Genomic DNA, 26823 nt, shown 5'->3' with positions numbered 1-26823 from the left:
ATTTCAGTTGTTTTAAATTTTAAAGTTTTATAGATTTAAAATTGACAAAAATTTACTATTAGAAAAAAAGTAATAGGAAGCATTTTAGTGATCGGACAAAGTTTGCTTAGCAAATAGAATATCGACCTCGATTAATGTCTGCTGATCATTTATCTTATAACTGACACCTATGTATAAAGAAAAATACAGTATTTTAAGAATTTATTCAAAGTTCAAAGTTTTCTTAAAACAATCGTATTTTGAATGAACCCGAAAAGTGGTTTAGCGTGAAGTCGTTCCGACGTGAGATCAAGTGGTTGTTCCGATTCACCAGTAAATGTGTCGATCCATTCAAAGCCAGCAAACATCATTGCCAAACGGACCGATCCGTAAATTCTATGAGCATTGTATGGAAGCGCGTCAGTGCCAAGTGGGAAGCCGATGAACAGGAGGCCTGGAATTCGTATCTGTGTTTTTTTTAATCTGAAAAAAGTGAAAAGTTACCTCCTGGTTTCAAGACACATTTGATTTTGAGCATTTCTCTGATATCGCCGATCGGATCAATCGGGTCCCCGTATCTTCCCAACCCAGAGTGTTCAATTGATGAGAAGGAAACAGCGAAATCAAATGTACTGGCGTACCTGACACAAATTTTTTAAGGCAAATGTATGGTAAATTTTAAGTACCTTTCCCAGTTGCTAGCGAAATCGATTGGCAAAATTGATGACATTCTGTCACGGAACTCCTCTTGGATTTCTAACTTGAAGTATTCCACAGTTAGTATTTTTGATGCCCCTGAACAAATTAATAAAGTTTTTCATCTATAATTTCGGAGTTTCAGACAAAATTTAAAGACATTTCCAAAAACCGGTGTCGGAAAACCCTTGAACGAAATCATACCATTGACAAGAGCTGAGACTTCAACCCACGGCTGCATGCTTCCAATCACAACTCCACTCATCCCATCCAGACGGTGTGATTGCATGGCGTGATAGACAGACACTTAAATATTTTATAAATGATATATTTTAAATTCTGCCGAAATTGCTTACATCCTTCATTTCCGTAGGCTTGGCCTCCCAGCTTCTCCTTTGGCCACTTGATCATTTCAGACAGGTTGTCCCAGTTTCGCGGCTTCTCACCATCGTCGGCGTTTTTGTCGTTTACGTAGTACTGTAATTAAGCTCGCTTAAGTAATTAAAGTTTGGCAAAAAATACCGGTCCCAATGCTGTATAATTGTTTAGAAGAAACTCATGGAGTCGGTCTTCAGGGATCTCTTGTGGTGGGAATGTTGGCTGGGGTTGCTCGGAGACTTCTCGCCATCCGGAGAATATCTGAAAAAAAGAGTCTATGACCCGGTAAAATGTATGGTTTTTTTTTACCTCAGAGCAAGTGGGCTCTGCAACCATTTTTACAGTGGGAACCGGATAGGTAGGCCGAATAATTTTGTATCCAAACGTTTTATATACCTGAAACACTTTTAAAATTATTTCGATACATTTTTTGCAATCTAACATTTTCATTTAACTCTTCCATTGTTATAAAGCCTTTGTGAGTTTTTACTTTATATTCTTGTAAATTCAAATCAGGTTCTGAGAATCGGAAGTTACTGAAAAATAAAAGTCATATCGGAAAATATATACGATTTAGAAACTCACATTACAACAATTAACAGACAAACTGCCAGAAAAATAAGGAAAAAGTAAAACTGGGACTGTCCTTGCGGATGTGCTCTGTTTTTCATATTTGCTGAATGGATTAGAAAATTGTATTCCAAAAGTTTCAGACGATTCCGTAATTTAAGTACTCCCTCTCTATCACTTTGATCTCCGAAATATTTTTCCGGTTCTGGTGAACAAAAGGGAATGATTTGGAATGGAAAACTGCGAAAAGTGCAGCACGGAATATGCTGGGATATTTCATAGAGGCGAACGATCTGCTAGATTACGAATGCGGATTTTGTGTGGTAGATACGATCAGGAAAATGTTCTGAAATATGGCGAGCGCGGAACAAGTTGTTTTGGAATATTTGAGACAGAACTTTTGATTCTGAAAAGACTAAAACATTCGGAAATAAATATGTTTGGAATTCTTAAATTCTAGATGTTCTCGACAACGGCCAGTATAACAATAAAACCATTCCTGTGGCTAAACATCAAAATGAACTTATTAGAAAATTTCAGCACCGTCGCATGTTCCAACTCTAACAATTTTGTAATATGAATATTTTAAACATAATTTAACCATAAAAATTGAATGAAAAATTGTGTTTTTTCATACACAACTTTCAAAAAACAGTTGAAAACCGAGCTCTCCTGGCTTTTGACTCCAAATAAAAATATTTTCTAACTTTTCTAGTGGCTTTTCCAGTGACCGTGCTTCATCTTGTCCATTTATTCAACCCTCTCGGTCCAAAACTGTACATATTTTGTTCATTTATTTTTTAAAGTGTTGAGAATGTTTGCCTACTTTTTCGATCAATATTATGTCTGTTTCAGACTAACATATTACCAAGAACAATTTACAATTAAAAGAAAATCAAAAAATCATTCATTTATGCGAAAAAAAAGCACACGATGTATTCCTTAATAACTCGTAAAACCAAATCAAAATAATTTAAAAATTATACTATTTGTTGATTTCCGGTATCACATTTCCCAGCGGCACTACTCCGAATTGGGCCATACAGAGCTCGTTGATAAGACTATATTCACAGCATCTCACACAATATGGATTTTCCTCAAGGCTGAACAAACGGAAGCCATACCTGAAAATAGGAGTTGTTGGAAATATTAAATGTTAAATTGAACGGACTTTGACATCATTCGGAGCATTGACAGGTGCTCAGCTGGCGTCCCGTGCACTTCGATGAAGATCTGGAAACATGCAGTGTTAATCTACGCAGCGGACATCTTGCAGGTTCGTAATATCTGGAGGGTAGTCAAAGCAGCCGCCACTTTACTTTTACTGTCAGGTACCCTCAACCAGTGAGGTATCGGCTGCCATTTTCACTCACCTGGCACACAAAATGTTCACTGATCAGCGGCTCCAACCCGGTGAACTCTCCTCCTTCGATGTCGATTTTCAGCAGCTCCACCTCATTTCTCCCCGACTGCTGGAGCATTGAGGGAAGTGTGAGTTCGTCGGGAATTTTTCCGACAAAAATTTGACCGTTCATTTTTTCGTAGGAGGTTTGAGTTTTGGGGTTTTGAGGGTCCTGAAAGTCGTTTTGTTGGTTTTTCAACAGCTTTAACCTGAGAGCTCACCTTGTCAGCACCGAGAATTTTGCACTGTTTTCCGGTGACATTATAAATGTGACCGTCGTAGCCAATTTGATTGTGCAGACCGAGTGAGAGTAAACTGAAAAAAAATATTGCAAGCGGCTGACACCTCACTGGGTCTAGTGAGAGGTTTGTAACTAGCAGCCGACAAGTTGCAGGCCGCCAAATTATAAAACTCTGTGAAACTCACGTGCAGTCCTCCTTCACCAACTTCGGATTACATACAAGTTTTCCACCGTCTCCGTTTCCTCCAATTCTTTCTTTTACAGCACAATAGGCCTCCATTTTCACTGCATTGTAGAAAGTTTTATGCTGATCTTGTTTCGACGCAATCAATAGCTCTTTTCTATTGTTTTCCGCCGATTTCAGCGCATTTTTCCGGAGCTCCTTCGACGGTAGCGAGTCGTAGAGTGCAATAGGGTCAAAAGCTGGTTCAGGCGCTAGTTTTGGTTCCAATTTTTGTTCTGCAAAATTAGTTTAGTAAAAAATTAGCAGCGGACATCATGAGGGTTTACGAGCAATTAGAAGGCATTACCCGCACTTTGTCGGCTGCCAAATAATTCTCAGACACCTCACAAAACTGTGGAAGGTAGCAGACTAGTAGCAGATATGAAACCCGTTAGGTGTCGGTTGGTAATATGAGAGTAACTTACCAATTTTATTGAAACTTAAATAGTTTGAAATTGAAATCAGTATCAATATGAAAAGCATCAGAATGCTTAATGAGCCCGCGTTTGAGTTGTGGTACATTTTGGGTGCTGAGTTCGGAATGAGTAGAGTCTTCTCTGGCATAAACTTTGTACTGTTGGAAATTCAGGATCCGAAAATCAAAAATAAAATATAAATTTCAAAGTTTCCAGACGATTCCCTAATTTAAGTACTCCTCCTCTATCACTATGATCTCCGAAACATTTTTCCGGTTTCTGGTGAACAAAGAAGAATGATTTGGAATGGAAAACTGCGAAAAGTGCAGCACGGAATATGCTGGGATGTTTCACAGAAGTGTACGATCTGCTAGATTACGAATGCGGGTGCGATTAGATCGGTAAAATATTCTGGAACAGGTCGCTCCGAGATAATGGATGAAACACTTTCAAGACACTGAAACTTTTTGAATATTTTCTCCTGATCCGTCTTGTGCAAAAACTATTTTATTTAAAAGTTTATAGTTTCTTGAGCGACTTACGGAGCAGCCGAATTTTTACGGGTCTAACTTTGTAATCAATTTAATTTTTGCATAATTTTGAAGCTTTTAGGTCTGAAAACGTCAATAATTGCAGTATTTCAGAATGAATTCTAACCCAGCCTCTCCGCTGAAGATAGTGCTTCTCGTGTTGAGTAAGCTTAGAATTCTCTAGACCATACCTATAATAAATTTCAGCTCTGGTGATAGTGGTTCAACTATACAAAAGTGCCACAGCAGAAATGTAACCTACTAAAATTTTGCAAGAAAAAAACTTCGAATATTGATTTCAGACCTCCACTTCGCCAAGAATCCTTTCTCATTATGAAAAAACGACTATCAAGCCGAATGGCGCCAACTGCTCGTTTAGGTATTTTTGAGCACATGCCTTAGCAAGTCTTAATGCAGTTTTCCAGGTAATCACATGTTTGAGTTAGCAGCTGTTCTGGGAATTTCTAGAATGCTAAATCGAACTGCGACATTTTTCATAGAAGATGAAATTTATCGCCGGATGATTGAAAGTTCAAAAGAAGCGATTCCAGGCCTCGTCGGTCAATTTGAAATTTTAAATGGAAAGGTATACATAGTTTTCTTTTCCAGTACTGATAATATTAGTTCCAGGTCCCGCTTTATATCAAAAACACTAAACTCAACACTCGTTGCTGCGTCTTCGTAGATCCACTGATTCATGAGCATAATAACGATGAGTATCTGCATTTGGATGGAAGATTTTATCAGGTACTAAATTGCACTGACTTTTTTCTTAAGACAAACTTTAGGCCTGGAAGTATTTTCCGTCAATGCGCAATGAACTCATCGGATACCTAAAGACTTCTGAAAACTTTGGCTCCTTGCCAAAATCCAATGAAACATCTTTTGTGTGAGTGCAATCTTCAAGCTACGTATACCTAATTGAATTTCAAATTACAGCACATGCGTTCATATTCGGAGAGGCGATTTTAAAAGGGTTGGATTTGCCGAGTCAGACGAATGGTTCATTAGAAAAGCCAAGGAGTTTGTCGAGAATAAAGGTTTTGATGTTTTCGAAAAACTCAATCAATAGTTGAAATTCCAGAAGCAACATCTAAGCCTTGTAGCCATGTGGTACTATTTGGGGATGACTTGCCATTCATGAAAAACCTTTATGAAAATGTTTAGTTTTCTAATGAGACTACCAAGCAGGTGCCATTTTTCATAGATTTATATGTACATACAATTTATATTTCTGTTTCAGGAGTCAACCCATTTCGTATCAGTTAACTCTCCGTCGGATGATTTGGTGTATGCAAAAAATAACTGTGATACAGTTTTAATCACGGGTAACTAAACAGCCAAAAACATGTTGTAATATTTCAAAAAATCAAGTTTTCAGCTCCGCATTCAACATTTGGCTGGTGGATGGGCTACTTTTCAAAGGGAGATAAAGTTTATTATATGGACATTCGGGAGACTAGGGATAATGTATACGTTAGTATAATATAGTTAATGGTACTTATTCATTAGAAGTTTTCAGAGAAATGGAGGTCTGAACCCGTACGACTATTATTTGCCACATTGGACACCGCTCAAATTTGCTGGCGATAATACGACAATCGTTGAGAGTTTGAAGTGAACTGTTCGAATTTTTGTGTTTTTTTTTTTGAATAAAGTGATGATTTCACAAAAAGTGTTTGCTGAAACTGTACAGCAACCGACGTTTCGTGGGTTGCGCCTTTATTATAGCTTATGCGAACTTGACGACATGAAGTGAACTCTCTGCCGCCGTTTGTCGTCTTTCTGTATTTCCACGAACGGGGAAAATTCGAATTTTGATCGGTAATCCTACAGTGTCCAACATCATACCCCACGGGATTTCAAATATTTTTTCAGCTTCTGAGATCTTTGTGATACTTCAAGCTATTCAGTCTATGTTTTCAAAAATTCTTACTTAGCCCTCCAAAATTGTAATATTTCATTTATTCTAACGTAACCAAAATACATATATTATTCATCCGTATCTTCTGTGATGTCCTGCTTCAGCGGTTTATAATTCGGGGTGGTTGGCTGAGTTGCGGGATAGAGTGAGTACACTACAACTGACGATGTGACAAGGAAAACTCCATAACCAAGATATAAACTTAGCAATCGATCGCCAAGGCAAATGGACACGATTGAGGTGAAGCCTGAAAATAAAAATTAAAAAATATAAAACTTGGAATTTTTACCTATAGCCAGTGATTGACAATATGTTTTCATTACATTATCCGCGTACTTCATTACCAGCGATATGCAAAGCCCTCCGATTGAGTTACCTATCGTGACAAGCCATACTATCCATGTCCAGCCGTGAAAAATGTTTCCTAAATTTTAAAATATTGATATAAGATCTCCTGAAAGCTTCTTTATGCCTGTAATTATAGCATCTCCGTCTTTCGATAACATGGTGATCCCAGCAAAGAGAAGGGTCAGAATTGAAAGCCGAATGTTCTGGATCCACACATCCGCCGACGAATTTTTCAGCATTTTTTCAAAGTAGACGCCTTCAAGTTTTTAATTTTTTTCCGAATAGTACGATACGCAGACCACTCACCGGCAAATGCGCTCGTCCAGCACATGCCAAGAACAGACGCTAGCCCCAGCCAAAAATTTCCAGCAATTTCCCGACGAGAATTGGAGTTGTCAAGCTTATATTTTAAAAAAAGTTCCTAGAACACCCGGTTGATAAAATACCTGTACAACAATGACCCCAATAAGAGCCATACCCTGTGCCATCCACTGATAACCGGATAACTTTTTGCTCAGTAGAACAACAGATAAAATTGCAGTGGTTAAAATTCGCAGTTGGAGAGTTACCTGAAACAATTGAGATGCGGGATCTAAATTTAAATTTTTTGAGATAAAATTTTCAGTCAGAAATTCAAATTTCTTTTTCAAGTTACAGAATACAAATCCTAGAGAAAACTTACGGAATACGTAGTTGCGTCAATATTTGCAAGTGCAACATAGTATAAATTGTTTTGAACCGCATATACCAATGCTGGAACCGATACTTTCATTGTTTCCCACCAATTTTGCCAAATGTTTTTGTGCAGTTTCTTTGCGGTTCTGAAAATAATTTGTGATGTTGATGACTCACGTTCTAAGAGGACTTACTTTCTTATGCTTCTTGTTTCGATCAGTACAATTATCAGGCAAAATGATAATTTCAAAATTTCCATCATAAAAACAGAAGTCGTCGGGAGGAAATGACTCTAAATTTTTTTAAAATTTAATAAACCCGTTCCAATCATTTTAAAAACCAACCTTGTTAGCGATTTTTACTAAAAATGGCATTGCGGTGTGGTGTGTTGTAACTGCTATCATGGATAATAGTTGTACCGAGAACAATACTCGAATAATCTACATTTTTCAAAGTTTTCAATAAATTTGAAGGTAATTGACTTACCGGGCGAGAGCTCGAATCATTTTCCCTAGCAATTTCGATTCCGACGGTCTGCTGCTTCACCTCACTTCTGATCATTTTGCACTGCACTAACAATGAAATTGTTGGCTATTCACGTCCAGTTGCCAGATCGTACGATTGAGTGCTTTTTCGGAAAAGCGTGGGGGTTGCCGGTATCGCTCTGAAGATCCGATTTTTCAAACGTGTTTTCTCAAAAAGTCTAGTGGAATCGCCAGGTTCCTTTTTGAAATTTATTTATGAACGAGAAAAATTGCAGCATTTCCTGCACAAGTAATGAACACCGCTATTTTTAAAATTTTATAGCTTGGTTCACAGCAGAGATATCAAATAATGTCCAACTACAAAGTGATAGAAAATTTAAAAAGGAATATTTTAGCAGTTTACAATTTTTGTATAGAAACTGATGACAACGGAGTTATGAACTGTCAAAGTTGGAACCTGGCAATCCGAAATAAAAACATTAATATTGCGGGTTCAGTATTTGCCGACTTACTAAACAATGCTTTACAGTCTTAATACAAAATTCAATTTTATTATATCAAAACATCTATAGTATGCACATTATCATGAATAAATCATGACTAAATAGTTTAGAAACATTTATAATTTAGTGAACAGGTCTTGTTTCCCTATTGAGCAAGGCGCCGTAACATTTTCAATGCTGTACATTTTCATCTTTTCCTCACACGTCACATCAACAATATCGTATACCAATTTGACTCGGCTCAATATATTTTCCGTCAGGTTTTTCTCAATCCACTGCTCCACTGGTAGAATGTTGAATGGAGCATGTTTCATCATTCTTTCGAGGGCTCCCGGAAAAACTCTCTGCTCCACACTTCGATAATGTCTGCAAAACTTGTGAAATTGTTCCGAAAAACCAGAAGATCAAAAACCTTATAAACCCAATGTCTTTGTCGACTGAAGTTATTCTCTCTCCTTTGTACATTGTCAATGGCCCATGTATGGTCATAATTGCAACATTTTCCGGTCGAATAATGCACTTCGGCTGATCAAAAAAATTTCCGAGCTGGGAAGTGTTTTGATATTTGTGGAAGAGCATTTCATCAGTAATCTGAAAAAACGCATTTTTCGAACATTAAAACTTTACGAGTTACCTGTTTATCATTTTCATATCTTTCAGGTGTATTATTGTCCTTTATAACCCATTTCACTCGGAAACGAAGGTTCGCAATTGACGCATTGTGGATTGAGCTGAAATGTTATATCCAGTTGTGGGCGGAAAACTTTTTTGTCGGGTCTACAGAATGGCCACTAACTTGATTTATTTGAACATAACAATCATTTTAGCTTAAAACTTTGAAAAAACACTCACAAATGACCTGCAAGTTGTCATTTCAAATAATCGTAGTTTAGAACTTTGTTTTCCGCAATTGACAATTTTCAGGACTTTTTTGAAACCTTTTCAAACACTGCCAGGAAATTCTAAATATAAAAATAATTCGAACTCACTCTAAATAGTCAACTACTGTCTTAAATTGCTCATTTCTAATTTCCAATCTCTCGTCAATATCGATCAGCGCTGTCCACTTCGAGAAGTATTTACTGCGATGATGACAGTCCTGAAAATGAAAAATTCCAAAGCGTCTGAAAAACTTTTCCCGTGCCTACATTAATTTGAACATCATGCCACATATAGTCTGCTCTCCAAAAATGATCATGCATTTTTATGATCTCAATGTCTCCCGTTTTGACATACTCATCCAGCATCATTCTATCGTAATCTGTGACATTTCTCAGGTAGATATGAAAAAATGTGGCACCTTGTAGTTTATGGTATTCGATAAAATCCACAATTTGCAGAAATTTAGGCTCATCACCATAGAGAGGCGCCATACAAACTGTGAAGTAGTGAGGTGGCTCTGGAAAAATTGAAAACTTTCTAAAACTGAGATATGTTCATGCTTACTGTTTATTCTGGGAACGATTGGAACGGAATATTCAGGAGTTTCATCCGAAGTCGCTGAAACCGCAATATATTTTGCATTGGGCCGTAGAGCACAGAAAACTGTTGACTTGTGAAAAATGACATTTTGAAATGGGTCACTGATTTCTCTTCTGCGACAATCGTAATAACGGCAATACATTGTTGAACTGAAAATTCAAAACTTTTTACGGATCTAAATATTTTCAGCAAACTTTATCAAACTAGCTGACGTTAGTGCTACAACAATCTGATCCTTTTGTGCAAATGCTGACATTGCAGAGGGTTTTGTGTGATAGAGAAACGGTTGTTTCTCAGGTTTCCAGGATCTCATCCAGTTTTCATGAACCTCGGTGTTAGGAATGATTGTGGTTGTAACCTGATTCCATTCTTCATAGGGACAATCGAACCTAAATTAGAACTTCTCACACTTCAATACTTTTTTAGAGAGAAATGTTACTCACGAATTATAGGCAAAAAGTGGATCTTCGTTTTCATCAGTAGTAGTGTTGAAAAGTGATTCTGGTGGTAGCGCTGCCACTTTTGTTAGGTCAGTTGTTGATGGTTTCCAGTCTAAAATTAAATTTAAAAGCGTCAGGAAAACAATTCTTTCCTTACTATGATTCCGGATTCCAATAAAAAACAATAATAACAAAACAGTTATCACATGTATGTAGCATCGATTTCGACTCGTAGATGTCGATTGATTATCCTTAATGTCACCGAGAAGTCCTTCGCGTTCCATTGAATTGTGAAAGTGAAGATCTTCTTTGTTGTAGATTTCAGCTAGATAACTGAAAAGGTGGGAGGTAGTTTTGCCGGCGAGAAATGCTGATTTCATCTTGGACAACATAGGAGGTTTTATGATGGAATAAAACAAAAGAAAGCTGGAATTGGAAATCTTTGAAAAATAGCGCTTTTTATTTGGAAATCAAAATTCAAAAACAAAAATCAAAATTTCTCGCAGACTTTTGTCATTTGAGCTCATTTGAAACATCGCAGTAATTTTTTTCAATTTGAACAGCATTTAAAATTTAGAAATTTATATCAGTTTGTAATAAAAGATTTTCAAATTATATGGGAGCTGAAATTTTTTTAATCCTATAAATTGGAAGAAGCTATTTGCAAAATCATGTCGTAGATTGGCTGTCGTAGATTGGATGGAATGAAATTAAATATGATCAGCGATTTACATTGCTTACCCAAAATTGTGCATTCTCACACATTTTTGAAGTCTAAAAGCAGCTTAAACTCAAATATCAAAATACCTTGAATTCCTCATTTCTTATTTCTACTCACTCGTCTATTTCGATTAGCGATGTCCATAAGTTCTTGAAAAATTTTCAGCGGTGCCAGTTTTGGAAACCTCCACTGTTTGTAAAAAAATGTTTTCCAGGGCTATATTAATTTGAAGTTCATGCCACATATAATCAGCTCTCCAAAAATGATCAGGCACTGATCTCAAATGTCACCCGTAAAAACTTTTGCACAAGCTTTCCAAATAATGAACCAAGAAACAGTTTTTCAGAGCAGTGTACATATATTTATTAAAACAATTTTTAAAATTCTAAAAGTGAGGTCAATTTTATTATTAATCCATCAATTTCGCAGCGGGTACTCAGGCAGATCAGCACTGTATACTTCTGGTATTTCGAATCCAAAAGCCACGTAGTCAAAGTAGTAGATTCGATGAAGGTAGTGACGAACATAAGGATCAGTACGAACCTGAAGTTAAAAATATACATATCAATACAAATTAGTAGAGTAAAAGGTTACCTGCTGCAAAATCCTAAGGTTTGATTTAGACTGATGAGTTCCATGCTTTGTATCACTGACCAAAGTGTCCGCCATGATTTTCTCGATGTACTTATCCTCGACGTTTGCAGTTTTTAATGCGATTTGCAACTGCTTCATCGCAAGTTTTCGGTCTTTTTGTGAAGTGCCAATTTTGATGAGATGATAATCGGTGAGATGTTTGTAAAAATCGCAGTTCCAGGTTTGAGGAGCCGCGTGCCAATCAAACCACCAGAGCTCTGACTCTGATTGGTCAATCAAGTGACGGTTTTGGACGTGGTTCATTAGTCTGAAATATTATAGTCTTGTAAAATATTCTAGTCGCTTTTTATTTATTTTTCAAAGCGGAGATCCACTTTCAACTAAATTCTCTAAAAGTTTCACAAAACTGCCATAGCTTAAGATTTTTAAAATGTTTTAAAATGTTTCTGGATTTTCTTCAAATTCTTAGATATATTTTTTTTTACTGAAATAGTAATTTTACAGTACTCCTATAGTACTTCTACAGTACCTTACAGTACTGTTGAAGTACCCCCATAGTGCCATTACTGATACAGTACCATTACAGTACTATTGCAGTACCATTACAAAACACCTACAGTACAATTACAGTACCCCTACATCACCACTATAACACACCTAATACATCTACAGTAATACTGCAGTCACATTGAAGTAATCCAACAGTGTTACTTTAGTACCCCTACAGTACCCCTACAGTACCCCATACAGTACTCCTAGAATAAAGCTCAACTAACCATCATCACTGCAGAAACAAAATTTCATATTATTTTTTTTTACTATAAAAGTCAAACATTATTATCAGTAATTTGACCAAAACTTTGGCTGAAAATTTTCCAAAATCTATGAACCTAAAATTTCAAGAAACTCGCTAACCTGTCATATACCAGTTTCACCGCACAATGCAAATCTCTGCAACCGTAGCACGAGTTTGTACTGCAAAATTTTTGATTTATATAAATAGTTATTCTGTTGTTCTGTACTTACTTTATACACTTGTCGACGAAAAAGGAAACGAATCGAGACTCTGGATGTCTTATGAATGCTAACTTGGTCATTCTGCTCATTGACATAGTTCCGTTCTCGTACAAAGGAGCATAAGCAGACCATGCAATATTGTCGCAACTTCCTCTGAAAGTGGGTCTTTACAACAGCTTTCTAAAAACAGTGTACTCACTTTCTAGCAGCCCAGGTGTCAGATAACGTACGATTTCGGTCCTCGTATAGGGCTGTGTTGCTCAAATAACACATGAGATTTGTAGTGAGTTGGGACATGCTTTTCCGAACGATACACGCATGTAAATTGTAGTTCTCGGTTATCTGGAAATAGAAAAAGATGATGAAAATGTTTTAGGGAGATCATAGCTTCTTACCACATAATCGTTGAGCAGAGGGACGAATGGGGGAATGAACTCGGTTATGTGATCTGAAACATTGTTCAAAAATGGAAATCGGTTTTTGCTTTTACAGACTTAGAATGTGCTCAAATAAATAAATTTCTTAATGAGACTTTCCGAAAAGTTCTCGAAAATAATTTTATGGCGACTCACAAATTCGAAAACCCAAAAATTCAAGAAAACCGAAACCCCAGACCAAGAATAAAAATGATAATAAAATTGGAACTGGTTTAGCTCAATCCTGAAAGAAAGCCATTACCTCCAGGAAGAATATCTTTTACTATTACAGGTGCAGAGGTAGTTGTGGTATTCATCGGTATTTCCGTGGTGACTTCAACGGCTACTTCTACTGGCTTTCTTGTGAAAATTCCAATGACATATATACACTGTGCCAGGAATAAAATACAAGAGCATACAATCAAGAGAGATCGTTTGTTGACAACCATGGTCATTTTAAAATGGTGCCCAGTGCATTTGATGAGTTGCTTTTATAGTGAATGGCAAAATGTTCCGACTTGGTATCTTTGAAGATCTTTCAAGGAAAAACGAAAATTCATTTCAGGACGTTTTCAATTTAAAGATCATTTATCTCGCTAAGAAACCGGCCCCGGCTGCATTATTTCGATACATCAAGCACCGTTTTCTCGTTTTAATCTATTAGTGAACGTTTGGGAATTTTTGAATGCAAAACTGATACAGCGAACCTGATCCTAACATTGAAGTAATTTTTATCATCTTTTTGATGATGAGACTTCAACTAATTAGTTTCCAATGATACATTTGAGCACCCATAACAATTTTTTTAATTGGTTTTTTCTTGTTTCAAGCCCAAAAACGGGGGAATTCCAATTTGCGCCACTTTTCAACAAATCTAAAGAGACATACAACTGAAAGAAATTTTTTTTCTGTCCTCGACATTAAAAAAAAGGTAAAAGCTGATTTCCCCAAAAAAATCTTAAATATACAGAAATTTCAATACTTTCAAAAAAATTGCTCTGAAAATTTTCTGATTTTTTTTTTGAAAACTTATGCTAGAAAATCCACTCATGAATAATTTTGCTACCTCTTTTTCAATATTTTCTGCCTAAAAGTGTAGGTTCCATTTAAAATTTAACGACTAAAGTGAGCTCAAATTTATTTTGTATTTTATATTATTTCTTAATTCATTTTCCATATTTCAAGAATTTATTTTAAAAGTCTTCTCTCTTTCATTGTGCGACTTTCTCCGTACTATCCACCGACGGATCTTCAATTCCTTAAGTGACTGCAAAAATTAAAACGTTCCAAAACACAACGACACCAAAATTTTAGATAAGACACTCACCATTGTCTTTTTTAAAACTTGAAATTGGAACTGGAAATGAAGAAAAGCTTTCGCACTGGTTCAAAAAATCAATTTTTACAACAAAAAAAAAACTCTGAAAGTTTGAATTTTCCGCCAAAACTTTTTTCCATAAAATTTGAATTTCTATAAAATTATTAGCGGGATTTTTCAAGTTTCCGCTGAACTATTTTTGAGAAAATTTGCCGCCAAAACTTATTTTTCAAAAAATTTCAATAAAATTCTTAAATTTGTAATTCTCGCCAAATCTTTTTTTAAGCTAAAATTTTTCAGAAAATTTGATTTTACCGCCCCAAAATTGTTTTCTTAAATTTTGAATCTTCCGCGGTTTTTTTTAAATTTTTTCGTTAAAAATTTCTCCCAGTTTTCTTTTATTTTCCTGACCTTTTTTTGTGTTATCACAAATCATAAAATTTGCACATGAAAAGCTGATGGTAAATGTATTCCATATAAAACCATGTATTATGCTTTTGATGTTTTTTCTCTGAAAAAAAAAATGTGTCGGCACATGATATTCTTTTCTATATTCTTTGGTTTCTTCCTATTTTCTTTAAGTTTTCATAATACATTTAGTGGAAAAAACGTGTTTTGAACAGCCAATCACCTCCAGTAGCCGCTTCAAAAATCTTCAATTTTGCCAAATCTGATGACTCCGCGCGCTTGTTTTATACCGACTTGACTCAGATTTCGGTTTTTGAGGATTTTGGTATTTTCAAAGAATCAGATGGAAATTTATGGATAAAGGTTTAGATCCTTCTCTGTATCCTGTCTCAAAGGATTTGGGAATCGGAATGCTCACCGAGCTTCCTATGAACTGTAGTTGCCCGGATCTTCGTGTAATCCATTCTGTGGCAGATAAAAATGGGAAGCTGAAATTTGAACGAGAAGCTGAGATATCAGGGGCTATGGCTGTTTATGGAATTGCTGGCTACTTGGCTCCCTTCCCCGGATACTGTAATAGTGACCAAGTTGAACTCATAGAGTTCTACTCTCCGGTTTTGAAAGGTTTAAAATCCCCCTTAAAGGTGGGGTGCCGAAATTTGAGACTTTGCGGTTTTAGACCCAAAATGGTCCAAAACTACCGAATTTCGTAATGAGACGTTCTGAAAATTTTTCAAAAAAAAGTTATGGCTTCTCAAAGTTTTGAAAAAAACGGCCTATTTTTAGCTAAAATCTCAAATTTTGGCAACTTATCGGTGTCGCAGCGGCTGGAACTTAATTTTTATTTGATTATCATCTTTTAAACCATGTTTTGGCATTTCATTTTATTACGTGTTATTTCGTTGATTGAGATGTTTTTTTGGCCAATGGGGACACAAATATGACACAATTTTCCGTCCCCATTGGCCCAAAAAGCGTCTCAATCAACGAAACAGCACGTAATAAAATGCCAAAACATGCTTTAAAGGATGATAATCAAATAAAAATTAAGTTCCAACCGCTGCGACACCCATGGTGTGGATTTTTTAACAAAAAATCAAAAAAACATGTTCCAAGAATTAATTCATTCTTAACCATTGCGTGACACGTGGCATTTTTTTTGAGTTTTTTATGGATTTCAGCTGTTTTAAATCAGCCAACTTTCAGTTTTGTTTCAGTTTTTCTTCAATAATCCTGAGAAATCTGTTACGTCATAACATACATTTCATAGATGATGATTACAGATAATCACTCCAAAACAATTAGGTGTTTTAGAGCAAGTTCAACTAAATTACAGCGTTTCAAAGTTGACTAAAAAGTCTTCATATTTTAATTCAAAAAATCAAAACTTTTAATGTTCAAAAGAAGAGCATTTTAGTCAACTTTAAGACGCTGTAATTTGGTTGAACTTGCTCTAAAACATCTAATTTTTTTTGATGTGATTATCTGTAATCATCAACTATCAAATATATGTTATGACGTAACAGATTTCTCAGGATTTTTTGAGATCCTTCCCCTGTTAGGGAAACCACCATTTTTTCACAACTACCTACCTTTTCTCAAAAAATAGACATAGAAAAATTTTTAAAATATGCTAGTATTATAACCAGACATCTAATTATCAGAATGATAAATTTTTAAAAAAAGTTGTGGGCCCAATGGTCAGTTAGAGGACTTTTCCTGGCGCAAGATATACATATTTTGGCGTTGTTTTTCTCTATTACAAAATGTGTTGTTTTAGTTTTTTCTTTATGTCTTACTTGAAAATGCTATCAACTTTGATAATCCAAAAAAAACTTGAAGAAAAAATGAAACAAAGCTAAAAGTTGGCTGATTTAAAACAGCTAAAATCCATCAAAAACTCAAAAAAATGCCACGTGTCACGCAATGGTTAAGAATGAATTAATTCTTGGAACATGTTTTTTTGATTTTTTGTTAAAAAATCCACACCGTGCACCGATAAGTTGCCAAAATTTGAGATTTTAGCTAAAAATAGGCCGTTTTTTCCAAAACTTTGAGGGGCCATAACTTTTTTTTGAAAAATTTTCAGAACGTCTCATTACGAAATTCGGTAGTTTTGGACCATTTTGGGTCTAAATACGCAAAGTCTCAAATTTCGGTACCCCACCTTTAAATTAATTTGCTAGAAAATTTCCATTTCCAGAATACCGCTACGACACCTCTAACAATATTTACAATTACTATCAAGACTATAAAAACTATTTCCGTCCGGTTCGAGTTTTGGGCTACGCCTACTATACGACGAGTAGTGTTTGGATGTAAGCTTTTTTGATAATTTTGTGAGCCAAAACTATACAAAATATTTAGGAGTGGAGTTGCGCCGTTTGTAAAGCCAAACCTTCAAAGTCCGGTTTTTGTAAGCTTAAAAGCCTAATTTAAAATTTTTAAAAATCATATTTTACTTCCAGAAGACTATATCTGTCAGATTTGACATGACACGGGTTTTGACAAAAAATGGCTCCAAATCCTTCGCCATCAGCATTGACCTGATCCGAACATTGGTTGACGTGGATGGCTGGATCCTTACGGATACCGTACTCCCTGGCCCGATGAGCTCGCAAAACGAGCTCGACAACATCAGAGAGCTCTGCGGGCAGAGCGCATTACAGAAATGTTCAGAGACCAGGGATCCGAACACTGGGTTCTATCGTCCCATTAACTCAGAAATTCAGTCGATGAATGGAAAAGAAAAAGTTGGAGATTGTGGATACTTCCTGGCCGATGTGTCCTTGTGTTTCCCGCAGGCGTCGCAGTTTTATTCATACATTCCAAAGGTTAGTTGAGAGACCTGTGAACTGTCGGTTGCACGATTTGTTTTTGTAACCAGTACCTGTTTTGTCAGCGGCATTTCCTAACCCGCAATTTGTCGGCTACAAATTAAACTCTGTTTTTTTTTACAGTACAATAACAATTCGGTGATCTACGGCAACTACAACGACGGTGAAAATGGAAACTCTGTAGGATACGCCTACCCGCATACTTTTGCATTCTTGAAGTTGTAATTTTTTATTGTATTTCAAGATTAATGAATCATAAATTCAAATGACTGTATGTACTCAAAGATAACCGAGTGAGACTTTTCAAAATTTTTAGGAAAAAGTTTCGACAAGTTTTGGAAAATTTTGGATTTTTTACGAGACTTCCTTTAACAAAAGATCATAAAGATTAAAAATTCGGGCTTGGAATTATTTTTCCAAATTTAAGAGAAAAGCAATTTTAAATTTTCCCGTAGTTTGGTCAAGTCAGACTACTCATATCAGAAATTTAAAATAATTTTGCAAATATTTTTCAAAATCAAATTTTTACGAAAATTGTATCGTTTAAATGTAAATCTTACAAGCTAATAAAAAAACTCTACAGTATCACTAGACTTCCAGTAATCCTACCAGATCTAATGCTGGTGAAGTACTGTACTGTAGGATTACTGTAACTTTTTCCTATTACATACTATTTTTCCAGTCACATGAACAAGGCGCAAGACATTTTTTTCTTTCCTAAGAGTCCACTCTTCCTTTAAAAAACGCGGAAGTAGGCACATTTTGAACAGTTGCTCATTTCAGAAAACGTTTGCTTTTGCCTTGACCCTACTAATGTTCAAATCACGGTGACACTTTTAAAGTGTGTGAACAGGTGGCAATCCCAGTGGATAGAGAAATTTTCATTCGCCACGCTTTTTCGTTGCTAACAGTTGCTCGAATCTTGGAACTTTTGACCCCCAGAAATGTTTTAATCGGGGAAGTATTCACTAAGTGTGTGGGTGAGCAGTCGGCCCCACCCATTCATTACCTCCGGAAATTTTCATTCTTCACTTTTTTCCCGGTGGAAGAATGTTCGGATACCTGCTTTTTGCCGCTTTATTCCTTGCAACTGCTCAAGGAAAAGATGTAGTTGTTGATCTACGAAACTGCACCCGTTCGGAAGCGATCAAGGCAGTCACTTGCCTTAATGTATGTTTGATGTTTTGGTTATCAGTGAAAAAAGTTTATGATTGCAGTAACTCGACAATTTTGTGGCCCAAAAAAATCAACTCGACTATGAAGACTCCCAAGAAACCAAGGAATTCAAAAAATCGTGCGATTCGTTGCAATCCTGTTTCGCTGACGTCACCTGCAAATCATTCGCCGACGAGCATAAAAACATGATGCAAGACGTGAAAAAAATCTGCAACGTGATTGAATATATGACAGGAGACTTCCAGCCATGTGCCAAGAAATTGGAAAAAGCAAAGTCTGTTTGTTTTGCAAAGTGGGATCCGAATGCAGTGGAGGCTACTATTAAGGCAAATGAGACACCGGCTTGCGAGAAGTTTTATGGAGACAATGGTTGTCTTAAGAAGGAGATTGCAGAGCAGTGCAGTGAGAAGGAATGGAATGGATTCCGTGATGTAAGACTTTGAAATATATCTTTTTTTAAACCAAATTTTTTTCAGTTCGTCATCAAATCACGCAAGTGTACTGAGTAAATTCCTCGAGACCAGCTTCGAAATGAAGAACATGATTTTCAGTTTTATTTTATTATTTTATTTTAACATGTCTCTATTTAATCATGATGTTTTTCTTTAAAGTAAAGTTCGCAAAATGTATATTGTAAAACATTGAACTGTCTGGAATGGTCCACATACATAATTAAAAATGTGCCGTCATCGTTTGAATGCTCGAACTCATAAATTGTCCGGCCATAGTCCGGTTGAGATAATTTTGCGAATTCGATTCGATTATCGTTACGGAGGGAGGTAATCGGCATCCATCAGTTAATTATATTTTGAAAATCAAAATTTATATTTCCAGTATAACATCTCCAGCTATCAGACTTCCAGTAAATTTTTAGGTCCTCTGAGGAGTCTTGAAGATCGAAATTTTGTGGCGCCAGTTGGTCCTGACCCAAAATCGTTTCTAGCATGCTCCCACAAGAAAATTGAGAGAACAACTGCTCACACACTTTAAAAGTGTCTCCGAGATCAAAAGTTCTGCAATTCGAGCAACTGTTCAAAATGTGCTGCGATTTTCCCCGAAAAGTATTTTTATTGGTCGGGCGGATAGATAGAAAATAAGTTAACGTGGACGCGTGGAGCCACGCGTGGAGTTAATAATTTAAGATTTTTTTTTTTTGACTGAACATGAGTATCGAATATGGTATACCTAGAAATCTGAAACAAAAATTGGAATAGCTTAAAATCACCAAATGATAAGTTTGTATTCAAAATCTCACAGGAGATCATAAAACTCTTCTTTTCACGCAAATTTCAAAACAATAATTAACCATGTGTCATATTTTCCGAATACCTTTATACTTTCATAATTCAATTATATGACTGGACCTTCATTGGATCACTGGATCTTGGATTTATATAATATTGATTAACGAAAACTGAAAAAATACGAAGAAATTGTTAATTACCTTAATATATAACTGTTATGTATTGAGGCAGAACGAGGAGGCGAAGACGAGTAGTTTATTATTACATTAAACTGAAGAATAAATAAGTTAGTTAGAGAGTTCACGTTGTACGATCTTCTTAGCCACGTCGTGGGTCAATACAAGTTGATACACAACAATAACTAAATTTTTTTTGAGCAAGAAAAGGTTTAATCGAGAAAAGTTTGATTAAAAGAACTAGTGAGACCTATCAGAACCAAGATTAACATTTATAGCACCTGGAGAGAGAAAAGGCATATCAAAATAAAACATGTTATTGAACGTCGGTGAATTTTTTTGTATATTTTTATGAGCATTATTACGCGGTTATTCAAATTTAGGTTCTGTACTACTGTGATAATTTTCGCAGGGTAGACTTTCTTACTTAACCATGTGTTCCTAAAAACATGTTTCAAGAAACAATTCATTTTTATTTTTTCAAGAAACAATTCATTTTCTAATTTTATAATGAAACAAATGGAAACTAAGTTGTTTGAAATCAACGACTAATTTTGGGTATACAAGTCAATTATCTTGCGTTTTCAACTAGATTTAGGTATTTTAAGGACAATGGATGTCCAGATTTGGGTTAAAAACATTTTAAGTTACAAGATCGAGTGGTATATCCAAAATGAGACGGTGATTTCGAAAAAATAGTTTACGGCCAAGTCGGTCAAATTTCAAATTTTAACTAATTTAGGTCATTTTTTGAGCCGCTAGAGCTTCTTTTTTGAAAAATTTTCAATGTTTCATAGTGCAATTCGGTGTTTTCAGACAATTCTGAGTATAATAAGACAATAAAAAATTCCGACTACACCGTCTTTAAAGTTTTCCGTTTTGTGCTTTCCTTCGATTTTCGGCCAACATTTTCTCAAAATTAACCTCCCTCGTCACTTATAATCAAGGGCTGTTTTTATTTTTCTCATTTTCTAATTGCATATTTTCGATTTTTTTCAAATTTTAAATTGAACATGACTAAATATAAATACGATTTAACAGAATACAACTTTATTATTCCGAATATAACTGTTTAAAAAATCTATATAATTTTTCTGAATTTTTTAATGATTTTTGTTCCAAATTGCAAAAAACTAAATGTACGAATTGTTTTTAAATTCCCGCACAAACTTTGACACGGTTTTTCTTGTTAAATTTTTTTTTATAATTTGAAAAATTTCTGATCACATTTTCAATTATACCAAAGATAACTTGACAACCCGAATATATTTGCCGAAACTTTTAAATGGGAATAAAAATCTTCCACTCTGCGTCACGCCAATCTGTTCTGTCATAGTATATCCGAAAGAAAATTTCAGTTTACAGAACAGGTGAAAAATACTCTCTGATTATGAGTTTTAACCTTCAAATAATTATTCGCTACCTTACGCAATTGGCAGTCTAGAATTTCCAAAATGTACGAGATAGACTTCAGCGAGCCTAAATGGCTTCTCAACTATTACCATATTATTGGATCAATCTCATTCCTTTTGAACATTTTTGGCATATACGTTTTTTTTCAGCTAGCTTGTACATTATCAGACATTCATCTAACGTTCCTAATGACCCCATTTTTATTATTTCCTCTTCTTGGAGGTTATACAGTTGGCATTTTATCCACGTGGTTTGCCGTTTCGGCTAACGTTTGCGCAGTGAGTTAAATATGATCAAAACTAAAATGTGGAGTAGCGTCAGTGTAGAAATTATTTTAAAACACGCCTATAGTATTCTATAGTATCACAATAACGAAATATCCAATTTGAAATTTTTAAAAGTCTCAAAAAATCATATAAAATTTAGAAAAATTTGTTAAATTCTTTTGATATGATATTTGGTTATTGTGACACCATAGGCGTGTTTAAAAGTAATTTCCCCACTGGCGCTACTCTACCTTGAAACTGATTTTTTTATGTCTTCACCAATTGATCGTTTTCTATGTACATAAACGATTGTAATGGATTGTTTTCAGCTGATAGCCGCTTTCATTGCACTAATCCAATTGGAAAGTCTTATAGCATGTATCTACAAGAAACATCAAGCCATCGCAATGATTCTCAAAAAACATGTGCTTCCTGACATCATTTTATACATTTGTTACTTTCTTTGCGTTTTTTGTCCGCTTATCTTTTGCGGTGTTGTGAATTATCTAAATTTGGATAGAGAACAAAGCTTGGTGTACATCAAGCAGGTATGAGTCAAAAAACGAAATCGTTTGTGAAAATATTGAAATCCAAAATCACTAACAAATTTTTAACAATAAGGAGTTTATAAATATGTTAACACAAAAAACTTAGTCGCAAAATCTACTAGAAACAGTCAATCAGAAGCCCAGCTCGCATGAAAATATTTTTAAAAAAATCAATCTCCTTACAGAATTTCCCAGAACACTACATAAACGTTTCGAAACTTTCTTATTTTGCACTCTATGTGAGTTCTCCAGTTTTATACTTCTTATACGGCTTCATTATTTCTGGAGGATTGGTTTTTTCTGTGTTACTAATCTTGTTTACTTTCGATATTTTTTCGATGATGGCAAATTTGAAGCAAAAAATTTCCACATCCACGTATGAGAAGCATCAAGACGCACTTCGCAGCTTGATGGTTCAGTTTGTGACAGCGATGCTCTGCCTGGCGCCTCCAATTTTTCTTGCATTGGCATATATTTTCGAGGTTCCACATATGAAGCTTATTGGTGAAATATTGATCGCCTGGTTTGCGAGTCATTCATCTATCAATATGATATCTCTTTGCATATTTTTCCGGCTATACCGAAAATTATTTGTAACATTTTTGAAAAGGTAAAGCCTTGTAAATGGTTTTAAAAAATGTTCATAAGCTATTTTTTTTTGTTTTCAGGAAGTCGGCAAGAGTATCTGTTATAATTCCTTCAGTGGTGTTTTGATTGATTACACTGATGTTTTGATTTTGAGATAGATCAGTTGGTAGTGATGACAGCTACAAGTTACTCTCAGGACTACAAACTATTTTCATCCGGTTCGAGTTTTGGGCTGCTCCTACTACACAACAATTAGGGTTTGGATGTGGGTTTAAATATAAAAAAAACCGCAATTCAATGAATTTAAGGAGTGGATCAGCGCCATTCATTGAGCCAAACTTTCAAAATCCGATCTATGTAAGCTAGAAGCCTAACTCATATATGTTTTATTCAAGTTTTTTTTTCAATATAATACACACTCTTCATGGATATAAATTTTGAATTCACTCACTTTTCAGCGTTTTGCTCTCCGCGTTGAAATTATTCAGGTTGTGATTTTTTATCTTGTTTTCCCTCCTATTTCATTAATTACAAATTTTTTCGTTTTTCCTCTCCCGTCTTATTTTTCCATCAACTCTTCTTATAATTATTTTTGGTGAAACTTTGCTTCTGCGTCACGCCAATCTGTTCTGTCATAGCATGTATATCCGAAAGCAATTTTTAGTTTACACGACAGGTGAAAAATAGCCCTTGACTCTGAGTTTTAACTTCCAAGTATTAATTTGCTACCTTACGCTATTGGCAGTCTAGCATTTCAAAAATGTACGAAATAGACTTCAGCGAGCCACAATGGCTTCTCAACTACTACCATATTATCGGTTCAATTTCGTTGCTTCTTAACTTGTTTGGCATATACTTGCTTCTATTCAAAAGTAACCAACTTGACAGTTTCAAATATTATCTTTTGGTTTTTCAGGTAACATAACTTTTGTTAGGAACAATAAACGGCTTTTTTCAGCTAGCTTGCACATTGACAGACATTTATCTAACGTTTCTAATGCAAGCAGTTACATTATTTCCTACTTTTGCGGGGTATACAGTTGGCATTTTATCCACGTGGTTTGACGTTTCGTCAAGCACCTGCGTAGTAAGTATGAAATGGGAAAATCTGAAAATGTAGAGTCGTTGGAGTTTTTAATAGGTTTTATAAGTTTTTTATAACATAGATGCAACATAAAACATTCCAAAGAAATGTCCTGCAGGTTTGTTTTTGAATTTCCAAGTTTTTTCCCAGAAAATTCGAACTTCCCGCTCAGGTTTTTTATTCAAACAAATCAAATTTCCCGCCAAAACATTTTTCTCGCACAATTTGAGTCTCCCATCAAAATATTTACGAAAGTTTTCACCAAGATGTGTGCACCACAACCAGGATCCCACGAGACGGCCAGACCCTTCCAACAATTTTTAGTGACGTTGAGTGGGACGTCACATACTAAAAAGACTACATAGGCTACAAACTATGGACAGTCACTTATGCTTTTGTATATAAGTAATGATTGCTGCGTAAAGAAACGACAGCGAAATGTTTTAAAAATTTAGTTGGTTTACAGTACTTCAATTTTCACAGAACAATGATTTTTTGAAGGAACGATTTTTATATTTGTTAATTACAGGTGACAACCGCTTTCATAGCATTAATCCAACTGGAAAGCCTTATGGTATGTTTCTACAAGAAACATCAAGCCATCGCAACGATTCTCGAAATACACGTGCTTCCCGACATCATTTTATACACTTGTTACTTTCTTTGCGTATTTTGTCCGCTAATTTTTTGTGGTGTTGTGAATTACTTGAATTTGGATAGAGAACAAAGCTTGGTGTTCATCAAGCAGGTATGGGCCCAAACATTTTCCAAATATTGAATCGAAAAAAGTGTACTGATTCAAATTCAGTTCAAAAAACTATTAAAAATCAGTTACAGAACTACCCAGAACACTACATAAACTTTTCGAAACTTTCTCATTTTGCACTTTATGTGAGTTCTCCGGTTATATATGTCGTATTCGGTATGGCAATTTTTGGAGGATTGCTCTTTTTTGTATTATTACTCATGTTTACCATTGATATATTCTCTATGATGACTAATTTAAAGCAAAAAATTTCAAAATCCACGTATGAGAAGCATCAAGACGCTCTTCGCAGCTTGATGGTTCAGTTTGTGACAGCTATGCTGTGTCTGGCGCCTCCAATTTTTCTAACATTGGTCTTAATTTTTGAGGTTCCACATGTGAATGTTATTGGTGAAATTTTGATTGCCTGGTTTGCGAGTCATTCGTCTATAAATATGATATCTCTTTTGATATTTTTCCCGCCTTACCGAAAATTATTTGTAACGTTTTTGAAAAGGTAAAGCCTTGTAAATGGTTTAAAAAAATGTTCATTAGCTTTTTTTTTGTTTTCAGGAAATCGGCATGAGTATCTGTTATAATTTCTTCAGTGGTGTTTTGATCGATTACACTGCATTTTTTTCTAACTTATATTATTGAAAATAAAAAAGTTTTAGGCAATTCAGTCAAAAAAATACAAAGTTTTTCACCAAAGTGCACAACCATTCAAAGCAATTTTTAAAAATTTATTCTTAGTTTAGCAGTATCCACAAGTCTTCGGGCACTGATCCTTCATCACATCGTGATAAACCGGGTTGTTACAATAGGCAGCCATTCCCGGACAGTCACTTCTACCAGTCGATGGGTTGATTTTGTCCTGGCAAGTGCCGGCGGTGGTGGCAGAGCTGCTGCCTGAAGTTATCGGTTCATTAGGGAAGCTTCTGAGAAGAAATCTTACAGTATCCACAAGTTTTCGGGCATTGATCTTTCATGACACTAACGTAGGCCGGATTGTTACAGTATGCCTTCATGCCAGGGCAGTCACTGACACCAGTTTTCGGGTTGACCTTGTCCTGGCAAGATCCGGAGGAAGCAGTGGTGGTTGGGGCTTGGGTAGTTGTAGTGGTGGTTGTTGTGGCAGAGATAACTGAAAATATGCCAAACGATATGACTATTTGATAAATTTTGTAAGTCTAAAACATCCTATAATATGTAATGGGTTCCAGAATTTTCTCAAATTTTTCTTCATTCACCAAAATTTCACAGAAAATATTTCGTTATTTCTAGGCGTTCTTTAAAATTTCTATATGATCCATAATTTTTAAAGAAGGTTTCAGATTTTCTCAAAAAGTTCCAGAGGTTTTTCGAAGTTTCCAGTACTTTCTAAAGCTGTCTCGATCTGGCTGAAGAGTCATGCAATTTTTTTTGATGTCAGAGTATCCGTCAAAGTTTTCAGAAAAAGTTTGAATTTTTGCCAAGAAAATTTGGTTTTTTTAATCTTGAAGTCCCACAAAAATGCCTCTTCAAAGAGAAAAAGTTTGCAGCCGACAAATTGCGGGTTCCCAGAAACACTCACTATCAGCAGTGTCCAAGTCCCGTTAGCGTGTCGGCCGCCAACTTCTCAGTTTGCTTTCAAGTGAAGTGCAAACTTACTGTACACATCAGAATCAGGACAGCACCCTCCTGCGGTAATCAGAGTATATCCGTCGGGACAAAGTCCATTTGCATCGGGAAGTGGCGGAGAAGTACATCCGAGTTGCACTTCACACTTGGAAATGGAAAACACAAAAAAGAGGAGCAAAAATGTTCGGGAAATCATCATGAAAATGAAATGATTTTTTTCTTCAGATGATTAGAAATGTTGGCCACTATCATGCGACTATTTAATGAACTCGATAATTCCATAATCCTTGGAAATTTCGCAAGTTTTGTTATCAAAATTCTGATTTTTGTTGCTGGCCTGAAATAATGAAAAAATGTTTG

General features: G+C 35.6%; 9 protein-coding genes, 2 non-coding genes and 2 pseudogenes across 15 annotated transcripts; 6 read left to right on the top strand and 7 right to left on the bottom strand.

Annotated features, from left to right (window-relative positions):
* Positions 1–201: 201 nt before the first annotated feature.
* K06H6.1 (Methyltransf_11 domain-containing protein) lies at positions 202–1741 on the bottom strand. Its single transcript, NM_070854.2, has 9 exons — positions 1639–1741; positions 1496–1589; positions 1363–1449; positions 1198–1314; positions 1032–1152; positions 880–981; positions 666–774; positions 484–620; positions 202–433 (listed from the first exon to the last, which is right to left on the bottom strand). Exons 1-9 carry the CDS (start codon positions 1722–1724, stop codon positions 213–215), a joined length of 1074 nt encoding a protein of 357 aa, NP_503255.1. The 5' UTR covers positions 1725–1741; the 3' UTR covers positions 202–212.
* Positions 1742–2522: 781 nt separating this feature from the next.
* On the bottom strand, positions 2523–4087 carry K06H6.2 (Methyltransferase FkbM domain-containing protein). Its single transcript, NM_070853.2, has 6 exons — positions 3915–4087; positions 3452–3725; positions 3247–3340; positions 2997–3197; positions 2795–2856; positions 2523–2747 (listed from the first exon to the last, which is right to left on the bottom strand). The coding sequence occupies exons 1-6, from the start codon at positions 4009–4011 to the stop codon at positions 2609–2611; spliced, it is 867 nt and encodes a 288-aa protein (NP_503254.1). The 5' UTR covers positions 4012–4087; the 3' UTR covers positions 2523–2608.
* Positions 3317–3337, top strand: 21ur-14154. The gene has a single exon (NR_068577.1).
* Positions 4088–4550: 463 nt separating the features above from the next.
* On the top strand, positions 4551–6058 carry K06H6.6 (annotated as a pseudogene). Its single transcript has 10 exons — positions 4551–4599; positions 4643–4814; positions 4861–5021; positions 5066–5182; positions 5224–5324; positions 5375–5475; positions 5520–5626; positions 5679–5763; positions 5817–5911; positions 5958–6058. Coding segments are annotated over exons 1-10 (1089 nt in total).
* A 369-nt stretch (positions 6059–6427) lies between these two features.
* nstp-7 (Nucleotide Sugar TransPorter family) lies at positions 6428–7943 on the bottom strand (the record flags this gene model as incomplete). Its single annotated transcript, NM_070851.3, has 9 exons — positions 6428–6606; positions 6649–6783; positions 6832–6963; positions 7014–7107; positions 7154–7276; positions 7390–7528; positions 7577–7674; positions 7727–7822; positions 7869–7943. The coding sequence occupies 9 exons, from the start codon at positions 7941–7943 to the stop codon at positions 6428–6430; spliced, it is 1071 nt and encodes a 356-aa protein (NP_503252.3).
* Positions 6863–6965, bottom strand: K06H6.8. Its single transcript, NR_068576.1, has one exon. It is a non-coding gene; the product is annotated as an Unclassified non-coding RNA K06H6.8 (non-coding RNA).
* A 543-nt stretch (positions 7944–8486) lies between the features above and the next one.
* Positions 8487–10582, bottom strand: gtnt-34 (Glycosyltransferase family 92 protein; the record flags this gene model as incomplete). The annotated part of the gene is made up of 9 exons (NM_070850.4): positions 10450–10582; positions 10296–10404; positions 10047–10241; positions 9817–10001; positions 9519–9769; positions 9360–9469; positions 9005–9101; positions 8783–8961; positions 8487–8736 (listed from the first exon to the last, which is right to left on the bottom strand). Exons 1-9 carry the CDS (start codon positions 10574–10576, stop codon positions 8487–8489), a joined length of 1503 nt encoding a protein of 500 aa, NP_503251.3. The 5' UTR covers positions 10577–10582.
* An 848-nt stretch (positions 10583–11430) lies between these two features.
* Positions 11431–13489, bottom strand: K06H6.5 (sulfotransferase family protein; the record flags this gene model as incomplete). Its single annotated transcript, NM_070849.1, has 7 exons — positions 11431–11556; positions 11608–11914; positions 12523–12582; positions 12634–12777; positions 12824–12966; positions 13020–13072; positions 13303–13489. 7 exons carry the CDS (start codon positions 13487–13489, stop codon positions 11431–11433), a joined length of 1020 nt encoding a protein of 339 aa, NP_503250.1.
* Positions 13490–15119: 1630 nt separating this feature from the next.
* On the top strand, positions 15120–17828 carry C14C6.13 (Peptidase S1 domain-containing protein; the record flags this gene model as incomplete). The annotated part of the gene is made up of 5 exons (NM_070848.1): positions 15120–15390; positions 16970–17084; positions 17134–17182; positions 17235–17600; positions 17727–17828. The coding sequence occupies 5 exons, from the start codon at positions 15120–15122 to the stop codon at positions 17826–17828; spliced, it is 903 nt and encodes a 300-aa protein (NP_503249.1).
* Positions 17829–18653: 825 nt separating this feature from the next.
* Positions 18654–19288, top strand: C14C6.12 (annotated as a pseudogene). Its single transcript has 3 exons — positions 18654–18773; positions 18821–19210; positions 19256–19288. Coding segments are annotated over exons 1-3 (543 nt in total).
* A 2365-nt stretch (positions 19289–21653) lies between these two features.
* On the top strand, positions 21654–23140 carry sri-72 (Serpentine Receptor, class I; the record flags this gene model as incomplete). Its single annotated transcript, NM_001313062.1, has 4 exons — positions 21654–21890; positions 22208–22426; positions 22612–23036; positions 23095–23140. The coding sequence occupies 4 exons, from the start codon at positions 21654–21656 to the stop codon at positions 23138–23140; spliced, it is 927 nt and encodes a 308-aa protein (NP_001299991.1).
* A 634-nt stretch (positions 23141–23774) lies between these two features.
* On the top strand, positions 23775–25468 carry sri-73 (Serpentine Receptor, class I; the record flags this gene model as incomplete). Of its 2 annotated transcripts, none has more annotated exons than NR_132479.1 (5): positions 23775–23930; positions 23973–24101; positions 24628–24888; positions 24936–25360; positions 25417–25429. NR_132479.1 is itself a non-coding variant. In NM_070846.4 (5 exons), the coding sequence occupies 5 exons, from the start codon at positions 23775–23777 to the stop codon at positions 25427–25429; spliced, it is 942 nt and encodes a 313-aa protein (NP_503247.2). In that variant the 3' UTR covers positions 25430–25468. The 2 variants fall into 2 exon arrangements, 1 of the variants encoding a protein (NP_503247.2); NM_070846.4 differs by having other exon boundaries at positions 24628–24846; positions 25417–25468.
* C14C6.2 (ShKT domain-containing protein) lies at positions 25413–26725 on the bottom strand (the record flags this gene model as incomplete). Of its 2 annotated transcripts, NM_070845.4 has the most annotated exons (3): positions 25413–25752; positions 25799–25987; positions 26494–26725. In NM_070845.4, 3 exons carry the CDS (start codon positions 26657–26659, stop codon positions 25598–25600), a joined length of 510 nt encoding a protein of 169 aa, NP_503246.1. The 2 variants fall into 2 exon arrangements, with proteins under 2 accessions (NP_503246.1, NP_001300053.1); NM_001313124.3 differs by lacking the exon at positions 26494–26725 and having other exon boundaries at positions 25598–25752; positions 25799–25871.
* Positions 26726–26823: the final 98 nt, after the last annotated feature.

Source organism: Caenorhabditis elegans, chromosome V (genome assembly GCF_000002985.6).
Source record: "Caenorhabditis elegans chromosome V".
Lineage (NCBI taxonomy): Eukaryota > Metazoa > Nematoda > Chromadorea > Rhabditida > Rhabditidae > Caenorhabditis > Caenorhabditis elegans.
Note: the sequence above shows the minus strand (reverse complement) of the source record. Positions and strands in the feature narration are given on the sequence as shown.

What these genes read in the sequence shown, in the direction of transcription:
- K06H6.1 (NM_070854.2), bottom strand. Translation starts at nt 1,724, where the DNA reads ATGAAAAACAGAGCACATCCGCAAGGACAGTCCCAGTTTTACTTTTTC. An exon ending in CAGAGCCCACTTGCTCTGAG is followed by an intron (nt 1,315 to 1,362) that starts GTAAAAAAAAAC and finishes TCTTTTTTTCAG; the next exon opens with ATATTCTCCGGATGGCGAGA. An exon ending in ATGTGTCTTGAAACCAGGAG is followed by an intron (nt 434 to 483) that starts GTAACTTTTCAC and finishes TACGAATTCCAG; the next exon opens with GCCTCCTGTTCATCGGCTTC.
- K06H6.2 (NM_070853.2), bottom strand. Translation starts at nt 4,011, where the DNA reads ATGTACCACAACTCAAACGCGGGCTCATTAAGCATTCTGATGCTTTTC. An exon ending in TTGGTGAAGGAGGACTGCAC is followed by an intron (nt 3,341 to 3,451) that starts GTGAGTTTCACA and finishes ATTTTTTTTCAG; the next exon opens with TTTACTCTCACTCGGTCTGC. An exon ending in GTGAACATTTTGTGTGCCAG is followed by an intron (nt 2,857 to 2,996) that starts GTGAGTGAAAAT and finishes GCATGTTTCCAG; the next exon opens with ATCTTCATCGAAGTGCACGG.